Here is an 11,029-nt window from a genome sequence, read left to right on the forward strand (position 1 = left end):
CGAGGACTCCCTCTACAACCGGCTCTGTAACTCAATGAATTTCAATTTGTCCATTTTCTTATTAGACATTTTTCATAGTAAAAAAGTCAAGCTTTCTTTTGACACTATTTAAAAAAAATCGTAGATGCCTAAATTGTGAAAAAAGTTAAATAAACAATTGATTTATTGAAAAAATTGTTTAAACCATTTTTTTTGTTATAAATAATAAAATAGGATAAAAGCGTGTAAAAAGCATTTTCCAAAACCCTCATAAGAATTTTAAATCGCGTAATTAGATAGGAAGTTACAGGCGTTTGAAACTACCCCTGCAGGCATTGGGGTTGAAAATTCACCCCCCCCCCCCACTTGGGGAGGGTTGGTAATCCTGGTCTATAAGTTTGTGGATTAACTACTGTTGGGTTGGCGAACATATTCCCAGAATTTAGAGACAATCGAAAAACATGACTTTTTGAGTTGGGGCAGTTGAGGAATAATGCCCCATAGTAGCATTTTAGTTTCTTAAGTAGTTTTCGTTATTTTAAGATGAACATTTCTGTTTACATGTACATCTTCAAACTATAAGCAACTTAATGTTTGTTAATTTTACGCATCTATAGCCGTCAATTCTGCACGAATAATTGAAATTATTTTTTGATATAGTGGCGTTAAAATGCAATGAATCATGCAAAACCCATTCTCGATATTTGGACAATGTTGGAAATGTTAAAAAACACAATTGACAAAATTTGTGAGATATTAATTAGAGCTCTGACTTTGCCAATACCCGGTAACCCAGGTACTCGGGATATGGGATTATTTTCCCAAAGAATTTCATATTTATGACGAAATATTTGTATGCCAAAACTCACGATCATTACTAAGCTACCACCTACTACGGGCGTTCTAGAATTTTTGTTATTATTATTGGTTATTATTATCATTTCTATTTGACGTTCCCGGTGCTCGTCAATATTCCGTCGTGATACAATAAACAAATCAAAATTTTATAAACAAATTATTTGTTGAAAATGTGTTTTCTACAATTTTCAATAATTTAATGTTTTTAAAAGTTATATTGCAAGAAATTTGAATGGAAACAAAATTTTAATGAAAAAAATTTCTCATACGACTATTCTTCTTAATATTATAAAAAGTTTTAATAAACAAATGTATCATTTAGGCATTTATCGTCAGAAAAATTCGCTTTTTTCGATTTCAATTTTTTTAAATGAGGAAACTTATGATAACTTTAGAAAATTCATAATTTGTTGATGAATTTTCTGATTTTATCAAACAAATTTAATAAACAAATGCATTATTCGAACACTTATGACGGAAAAATTTGTTTTTTTAATGCCAGTCATTTTAATTGGGAACTTTATGATAATTTTAGCAACATACATCACTATTTGATAAATTTGATTTATTTTTTAAACAAACTTAAGAAACAAATGCGTTATTCGGGCATCTGTCGACGTAAAAATTCGTTTTTTTTTCAAAGTCAGTCCTTTACATTTCAGAAAAAAGTTATTTTTTTCATTCAGTACTTACAGTTGGCCAACACAAGAGGGTTTGAATACAAGGAATGATTGAACAATACATTCAATATTTGTTATAAATAAATTCTATAACATATGAAAAATGGGATACTCACGAGTCTCAAGAAAGTTCTTCTTTCACTGCCAACATATGACTTCAGGCTTCCATTTTATGTTTTGAGCAAGTCTTGAACTTCAAGATCTAGCAGGATTACTTCCTTCTTTCACAATGGGGAGAAAAGCAGATTCAATCATTTTGGCTCCATGAATGAGAATTTTGTGTGATGTCACTGTCATGTTGTACCAATTATAAAGATTGACGTACACTGCCGTGCAAACGTTTTAGGCCACCTATTTTTTTTTTTTTTTTTTTTTTTTTTTTTTTTTTTTTTTTGACTGAATAAATTCCCTTAATTTTAATTATACTAGAGCTAACAAAAATTCTCTTTAAAAGGTTGATTGTTTTCGAATTTCTGTAAAAAATAAGCCCAGGGTGAAGCCAATTTGTCTAGTTTTTAAGTAGATATTGCAAAAATAGTGTAACTTTAAATGTGTTCCTAAATTTCCAATAACTTCTGAAATAGTCCGGATTTTTCAATGTTTTTGGTCTAATTTTGAAACTTTTTTTTCACCGTATGACAACACCTTATGAGTATAAATCGTAAAATATTTTCGTAAAATATATGAAACTCATAATCATGAAGTTTCTATGTAATTTCCTCAAAATATGTATTTATTTAACTTTTATTCTGATTTTCCTACAGATAAAATGTTTTCAAATTTTTCAAACTTTTTTATTACAGCTTCAAGTTCTTGCAATTCATTAAGAAAATTTTTTACAATTTATACTCGAAAGCTGTTGTGATACAACGAAAAATAGTTTCAAAATGAGCTCAAGAACATTGAAAAAGCTTGAAAAAATCTTGAAAAATCTTGAAAGAGAACTTTTTTTAGCTCTGGTATAATTGTAATTAAGAGAATTTATTCAGTGATAAAAAAAAGGGGGTGGCTTAAAACTTGTGCACGGTAGTGTAAATTTGCGCTGTTTCTTGACAATTTTTTCCGAACTTGAAAGTGTCAATTGCCTCCCCTGAAGCCATGGCTTACAAAATTATGCCGAATCTACGGATCAACTCCCCGTTGACATGTGTGATTTCGGATGTCAAATCAGGATCTCTGAAAAATCTTCTGGCAGTATTTTCTGTGTTAGAAGTCCCCGAGTCATGTTTTGGAACATCTATAGTAAGCTCCATCTTATCACGGAATTCTTTTTGGACTCTCTGTTTTGCAGTTTTCATTTACACTTTCTCTTTGTTAATTTTTGCTTGCCACTTGCAGAATTCTAAACGATAGCTTATGTACAGTATCAGTTCCATCAAATAAATCCACGCGTGAAATGTAGATAGCCCTTTTCTGAAATTTCGTACCTTCTCTGGTATATCTGTAACTTTAGGTAAGTCGTTCATCTGGGATGGTGTCGCATCCCAAATGTAACATGTGATAGCAGAAGGAGTTACGGAAAGAGCCTGACATACCTTTCCATCAACCATAGTCAAAGCGAACTCATGAATGACATTTATGGTACAACGACTATTCGGTACTTTTATTTCTGTAGGTTTGAGTTTTTTTTATTTTTCCTTCCTTCAACTCTACTTCTGTCGCGGTTCGTTCCTTAGTTTTTGGTGCGTGTTCAAACATGAGCAGCCTACATAATCTGGTGGATACAGGATTATCGTTCTTCGAAATTGTCAAGGGGTGTCGACATTCAGAACAGTTCGTATTATTTTTATGGGGACAAGTTTTAATTATACGTAATGACACTATGGACATCATAAAAATGTCTAAATCTGATTTTTCTGCTCCACATTATATTCGCTCTGGTCAGATGAGCCATCACAACCATATTTATATGGACACTTCATCAGAACATTTTTCCCATCCACTATATACGGTGGATAATTTCAATTCAACCCTCAACCCAGACTCTGTAACTGTCATACTTCTTTCGGGAAGAAGACACTCTCTTGGCTTCTTTAAGACTTTTGTAAAGAGGAAAAATGTCAGCATTATGTGCTTTACTTTGTAGTCTATTAGTTGCATATTGATGTCTCGTCAATTTTGTGTCTTCAGCAAGAGAAATAGCTTCTTCTAATGTTAATGGCTCCTTTGTCCTTCAATTTTTTTATGTTCTCCATGTTCTTCATCTTCAGCTTTCGATATCATACTTCTTATCTCCTTAGTCAAGTTCCCCTTCCCAGAAGAGCACGAATTATTAAAAAAGCATTCTTAATTTCAATTTGAGGATGAGAGTCAATAAAAGAGAGTGTTTTCCTTCTTTATTCGATTTGGAACTAGTTTCAAAATCTTCTGATGATCTTCTGCCTACTTTTGTATGATCCAATGATAAGATGGAGTCAGATGATAACCATGTATTTTTCAGTTTGGAAAATTTGTCTGCATTATAGAACGCACTCTTCCATCTTTTTTCAAAAGACTGAATGAAGTGTCACAAAACTATATCTCTGGTCAAATTGACTTTCTTAATATGTATCAAGTTAGCCGTGCGAAGGTAATCCAACAGAATTCTTACGTCTTTGCTGGAACTTCCTATCAACAGATCACTTAGAATCTTATTCGGTACTCTAATAGAATCCATTTCTAAATTATATGTATACACTAAGCCGCACACATAAACAGAAATATACTGCAAACTAAATAGTTCAGAACGTGTGATTTAAAACGATGAGAAAACTCTTTTTACATAAAAAATTAGTAACGCGAACGAAGAAAGAGAATCTTTGGCAGGTGTGAATAACAATATGGTTCATAGTTAAAAAAACTCAAAATCAAATTCCTCCAGCGATGATGATTTCTTCTATTAAATCACACCTGGATACTACGTTAATATGAAAAACAATGAGCTAAACAAAAGCATGCGTTGTTTTCGTTGCCTAACTTCAGATTAATGAGACTGTTCTTTGTTTCGCTAAAGAACTAACAAATGAAGATCAGTCACCATTGAACTTTAACGCTGAAAGTCGAAAGAACTGTGCACGAGCTGTTGATTTCAATCCATCTGATTAATAGGACCTATTTAATCATAGCAAATCATATCAGTTTACGATTGTCAAAAGATGAATAGTTTCCAACAAGAATAATCATAAACATTTGGTTCAGGGAGAGGAGATAATGTGTTGGTGAAGCCGCGTACCATAATGTATGCGAATTAGCTTATTAATTCTGGATGAGAAACTTTCTTCAGACTCGTGAGTCTCTCGATTTTTCATATGTTATAGAATTTATTTATAACATTTATTAAATGTATTTTTCAATCATTCCTTGTATTCAAACCCTCTTGTATTGGCCAACTTAAAGTACTGAATGAAAAAAAGAACTTTTTTCTGAAATTAAAAGAAATGCCTTTGAAAAAAACTAGTTTTTACGCCGACAAATGCCCGAGTAATGCATTTTTTAATTAAATTTGTATAACAAAAACAAAAAATTAATCAACTAATTATGAATTTTACTGAAATTATCGTAAAGTTCCCAATTAAAAGGACTGACATTGAATATAACGAGTTTTTCCGTCGACAAATGCCCAAAATTAATGCATTTGTTTATTAAATTTGTTCGATAAAATCATAAAATTCATCAAGAAATTATGAATTTTCTGAAATTATCATGAGGTTCATGATTTAAAAAAAAATTGATTATAGATTATAGAAAACACATTTTTAACACATCATTTGTTTATAAAAAATGTCTTTGTTTATTGTATCATGATGGAATATCTTTATATAATGTAAATCTATGAAGCGTCGGCGATTACAATAATTTTCCTATTATTGACGGGCTCCGGGAACGTCAAATAGAAAAAATTGCCATTTTTTTCGTCACATTTATTTATTTATAAAAAAATTGAAAAACTAAATTAAAAATCAGACTCTGCAACTTTCTTTGAAATCTTATCAGCTTTAAAAAAACATCCAAATGTGTCACAGGTTCAGCCGGAATCGTATTTTGAATCAAAAAATGTACTTTTTTCCCACTGTGTGCCGTCGCCGCCGAACATCTTGCTTTCAAGCCACGTCGCCATTCATTCAAATTAAGTGCATCGGTGCTCCAATTTGATTTTAAGGCACTAAGTTAATCATTTCCAAAGTACACCGAATTGACGTAGGAACATAGTTTAAGATTTAAAAAGTTCATTTTGAAAATCTGAACTGAAGTTAGTGAAAAACGAACTTGGACCTGCTAATGTAATATTTGTACGATGGCAACGTGCTACGCTTGTACTAAGCGACCCGAGATACATAAAGAATTTATATTCACTCACAAACTTTGATCAGCCTTAGTGTTTATGAACATACCCTGCGTAAAACCGTAAGTTTTTATGAATTGCCTACTATTTCCCCCAGGCTAGGGGAATCATGACGTCCGGTAGATTAATTTTGATGTCAAATTTGAATTCAGCTACTCAATAAACATAAAGGTTCTCATCAGCTTGCCATCGTACAAATATTACATTAGCAGGTTTCAGAATTTTCTTGATTTTAATTTTTTCTTCTAGACTAGAGAAAAAAATCTGGCGCCTAGGGGAATGTCAGAGGTTGGATTTGGTTTCAGCGGATCAAAATACATAAAAATGCATTCATTAGCTGCAAAGTACAGACATTCCGCTATATTACAATTATCACGTTCGCAGATTCCAGAATTCCCTTGAATTTTTGCTTTTGCCCTAGACTAGCGGGAAATTTTATCGTTAAATCCCAATTCTGAGGTCGGAATCGGATTCAGCGGCTCAAAATACATAAGAATACACTAGTCTCGTACACTTTAGCTTTAGCCTAAGGCCAAAATTAAAATAATAAAATTGTGTATATTTAAACAATGCATGCGCTTAGAAATTTCGTAAAATTTCATAAAGTTTGGGCTAAATGATATACGAAATGAATTTCCTCATAAGTTTAAAAAATTCCATGGAAATTTATCTTCAAAATGAGTCCAAAAAAACGTTGCAAAATATCTTCAGTTAAATCTCATGGGGAGAACATCCTGTTTCCACATGGGTGTTTTTTAATTATTCGAACAATTTGTTTTTATTGCCATGAAAAGTGTGTTAAATAAACACAGAAACGTTAATAGATGTTTTGTAAAGTTTTTTTTTTATTATGAGTAAAAAAAAGATGAGAGGATAAAAGAGGGGAGGGTATTTGAAGGTAGCCTTCTTTCTCTTACCTCTTCTTTTTTTGTTTTGTAGTTTAACAAATTTAAATTGAGACATTTAAACGTGTGTTATCCAAAATTGATTGTATTCTTTTTTTTTTTAATTTGCAAGACTAGCGTGGTTAAATATGGAGCATTGTTTATTTACTTAATGAAATGATTTAATTGCATTTTGAAATTAAAAATTAATATTTTTTAAAATAATATCGATGATCTTGGGCTCATTTTTAGCTCATTATTAGTCTAAGGCGAAAGATGGAAAAAGAAAATTGTCTAATCGTGTTAAAATTATTTTAGTTACAGAGAGCAATTGCAATTGTTAAACCAGAGCAAGGGGAGGAACCAAAATTACCCTTGTTACCTGAACATCCTCACACGCCTCGAGCTCCAATTCGAAGATATTGTCAACAGACTTCTGTTCCGTTTTTCGTCTGTGACACTAATCCTAAGGTTGGACATCTATTTAGTTAATCCCCGATTATGATTATTAATGTTGGTATTTTTAGTGTGAAATGAATTGATTTTAATTATTATTTTAGATTCAAATTAGTCCAAGAAAGCTATATGTGAGTAGCAGTGCTGCTTCTTGTGCTTGGAAAAGACACGAAGAATGTGGTGGACTCTTTGGACAATTTGTGTTGTGGTTGGGATGTGAACGAGCTTTGAATTTAACACCTTTGCAAGGAAGAATCGGTCCTAGGATCGAGTCCACCTCTTCCACGTTCTCTTATCATAAACCAGGTGGTCTTGTGGCTTGCGCACCAATCAACGGATGGTCGAACATCATTGTTCCAGGTATTTCTTTTTTTTATCTGAAAATTATTACTTTAAGAATTAGAAATGCAGATTATTTAATATGGACGATAATCGAGAAATTTCTTATTCTTTCTAGACAAGCAAACCTTGGTAACGGACGCTGGGAAACTTTCTGTGCTGGATAGTCTATTGAAACGTCTTAAGGAACAAGGTCATCGAGTTCTCATTTACTCCCAAATGACGAAAATGATCGACTTACTAGAGGTAAATCTGGAAAGCATTACTTTTTCAAAGAACTTCTATAAATTAGCTTCTATAAATTTCTAATCAAACCTAATTTGCTTATTTTTTAGGAATACATGTATCATAGAAAGCACACTTTCATGCGACTTGATGGTTCTTCGAAGATTTCTGATCGTCGGGACATGGTTGCAGACTTCCAGAAGAGGTGTTTAAACCCTTTAATACCTAGCTAAATCTCAATTTAAAATTTAAATGTAAATTAACCACTAAAGGTTGCCTTTAAATTCGGGCCTTTTTCATTCGTTATGAATTTTCCTGTATATGTGAACGCTTTTTATTTATTCTAATTATATTTCTCGTATTTTCACTTGCCTGAAATTCAAACTCAATTGCTATAAGCTTTGGAAAGGATTTCTTCTTCGAAATCCTCCAAGTGCGCATTGGGACCCCGAATCCATTTACATACAAATACGCATGGTAGTTGCTCACACGTTAAATCTACACGATTCATGTTTCAGAGCGGACATATTTGTCTTTCTGCTGAGTACCAGAGCTGGAGGCCTGGGAATTAACCTTACGGCCGCAGACACGGTTCGTATTTTTACTCTTCTGCTTTAAAATTAAATCATCTGTAAAATATTATTATCCTTCTGTTTAACTGATAGAAAGAAGCAACGTTTGTTTCATGACATAGTTCTAAAATTTCTGAAGCTACGTGACAATAAAAAAGATTCATCGCGTGATAAATTACGGAACAGAAAGATCAGAGATGTATATGTGTTGCATACGTTTCCTGGAAATGAAAAAATGCCATAAACCATAAGTTTGTCCCCCAATATACAATCTAGCATCGATCCAACAAATCTGATTTATTCAGAGACACGACGTGCCTGGCCAAGAGTCCACCCCAACAAGGCCGATATTATTCCACGCTTCATGAAATATGATGCGTTCCAATCTTCTTCTGATAGACACTCGTTTCGAATCAAAATGTGTCACGAATACACAATGGGTTTTACGTAGTTTACTGGTCTTTTCAGATTGAAGCTGAAATATTTCTGCTCACGTATAATCACATTCTAAAAGAACTGATATATTTTTCTAAAGTATTTGGAAGAATACTTGCAAATTTGACAAAAGAACATTAAGTTTATTGTAGATTAAAAAATTTTAATCCATTCTTCTATGAGTTTATCTCAAATATTAATTGTGTTATAGATAGTCAAATCTGGATAGCCATTCGACCGAAAAATAACTGGGAATTTCTTGAGATCAGGATAAACCGGGATATAAATATAAATTGTTCACTTTAAAACCCTAGCTATAAATTAATTTTACTAAATTATCATGGCTTATATTTTTTTCAGCGTGACACTTTTTAACTTTTGGACGTTTTTTAACTAAGTAACTTTTAGTCTCTTTTCAAAAAATAGTGTAAATTGCAAGCATTAAAAATGCAATACTTTGAGATTAAAATATATTAAATGTTGTTTGGTTTACCAAAAAACTGGTAGGTAATTCATAGGGTGTCCGTTATTTTAGCGTTGTCGGCACCCCTCCCCCACCAAAAAACTCTCAATCTAAATAAAAAAATGCGTGCAAAATGAGAAATAGATCGGTTCATATTAAAATGTGCGTGTTTGAGCTCTCTAAAGTACATATTTTTCGTTTTTTCTACTGGGAGGCTTGTACATTCGCATGTAACTTTTTGCCAAACAGATGTTCGTGAATTTTGAGTTGTGCAGATTGTTGCGTGAGATTTGTGAGTTCGTGTTGGGCCTAGGTATGTTTATAAAATTCTGTATATCGCCCAAATATTAATCAGACGTTGGGACAGGTGCGACAACCATGTGATGAGTGTAACAGCTGATCAAGTCAGGCCTAAGATTAATATTTTTTCACCCATACTGAAAAATAACAGTTTAAACTACGCGGAAATTTTGTTTCGGAAAATGTTGATAAATATTAAAGGATCGTTTGTGGCCTTGCAAAGAGCTGGAGGAAGAAAAAAGTTTATTTATGCAAATAATGATTATCGACGGACACATTTAGGTTTTACAGCAGAAGTTTGACTTTTAACTTTCTCTGACGGTAATCATGCAATCTGTTTTATCCACAGACACTTAGAAGTTCGAAGTTGTTTACTCGTTGCGCTAATGCTGCTTTAATACAGCTGATACCAGACTGATACGTATGTCAGACCAAATATGTTTATTTGCATTTCAAGTGCAAACATTAGTTTTTGCATTATTGGTGCATAATTTTCGTAAGCGATTTTTGTTGTTTTGTCCCACTTCGATAAATATAAACCTCATAACTAGCCCATTGACAACATTGCAAATTGCTTGCAGGCATGGACATAGGAAACACGGGACTAGGCATTCCATGCTAATTTGGCGAGCGGGGTTGAATTCACGGGAGGGGGAGAATTCAATGAGTGGGGAGAGCCGCCATCTACGATGTGCCATTTGATTATGCGCACGAGCATTTTTGCCGACAAACTGTGCATGGAAATATAAACATGTGGGCGCTGCCATTATTGTCGCGGGACATCAAAAGGTGGCGGACCTCCCCCCTCATTGCATCACCCCCGCAATGGCATGCCTATTCCCTTGTTGCCTATTCCCTTGTTTCCTATGTCCATGCTTGCAGGGTTTGACGACAGCACGGTCGGTATTTCTCCAAAATAGAAATTAAAAATAAACTTTTTTCACTATTCTAATTATTTAGGACCAGAGACAAATTCTTGCATGCCTTCTATTTATCGTGCCAAATTTTTAACGCAATATCTCATTCCGTGTGGATGTAAGTTGGGAAAGAAAACTTCCACTAGTATTTTCTTCAAAAAAATGTTTTCTCAAAATTGTCACCGGAACAAAGCAGAAACATGGACTTTATTACCTCCTCTTTCATTCCCCAAACTTTCAGAGCGATACCTCATTTCGTTTAGACGTATAGTACGTTGGGAAAGAAAAATCGAAGACCAGGTTTGGTCACGTGACCCTCTCGTCACATGGCCTTAAGTACACGGAGAAACAATCACTATTAAAATGACTGTTGTCATCGTGATCCTGGATCATCACGTAACTGTTAAAAAAGTACAATGCTTGGTAGATAAAGAATTATTTATGGATAACACAGCCACACAAAAAAAGTATGCGGATCTGGTAACAAGACACGTATTTATATGGATTTTGGGGCGCTGAATTCAAATTCGGTATCAAAAATCACCCATCACGTCATGGTTGAGCCATAACCTCAAAAAATGACGAAAAATCATGCACTGA

At 33.4% G+C, this 11,029-nt stretch overlaps 1 protein-coding gene across 3 annotated transcripts in view; it reads left to right on the plus strand.

Moving 5' to 3' along the window:
• Positions 1-11,029, plus strand: part of LOC117167133 (chromatin-remodeling ATPase INO80) — a 57,386-nt gene that overhangs the window by 13,487 nt on the left and 32,870 nt on the right. For all 3 annotated transcript variants that reach the window (XM_033351824.1, XM_033351822.1, XM_033351823.1), the window contains exons 17-21: positions 7,041-7,193; positions 7,283-7,538; positions 7,636-7,763; positions 7,853-7,947; positions 8,261-8,333. In XM_033351824.1, the coding sequence (XP_033207715.1) occupies positions 7,041-7,193; positions 7,283-7,538; positions 7,636-7,763; positions 7,853-7,947; positions 8,261-8,333 (705 nt within the window). The remainder of the gene's footprint in view (positions 1-7,040; positions 7,194-7,282; positions 7,539-7,635; positions 7,764-7,852; positions 7,948-8,260; positions 8,334-11,029) is intronic.

The sequence above is a fragment of the Belonocnema kinseyi genome, chromosome 2 (genome assembly GCF_010883055.1).
Source record: "Belonocnema kinseyi isolate 2016_QV_RU_SX_M_011 chromosome 2, B_treatae_v1, whole genome shotgun sequence".
NCBI classification, from domain to species: Eukaryota; Metazoa; Arthropoda; class Insecta; order Hymenoptera; family Cynipidae; genus Belonocnema; species Belonocnema kinseyi.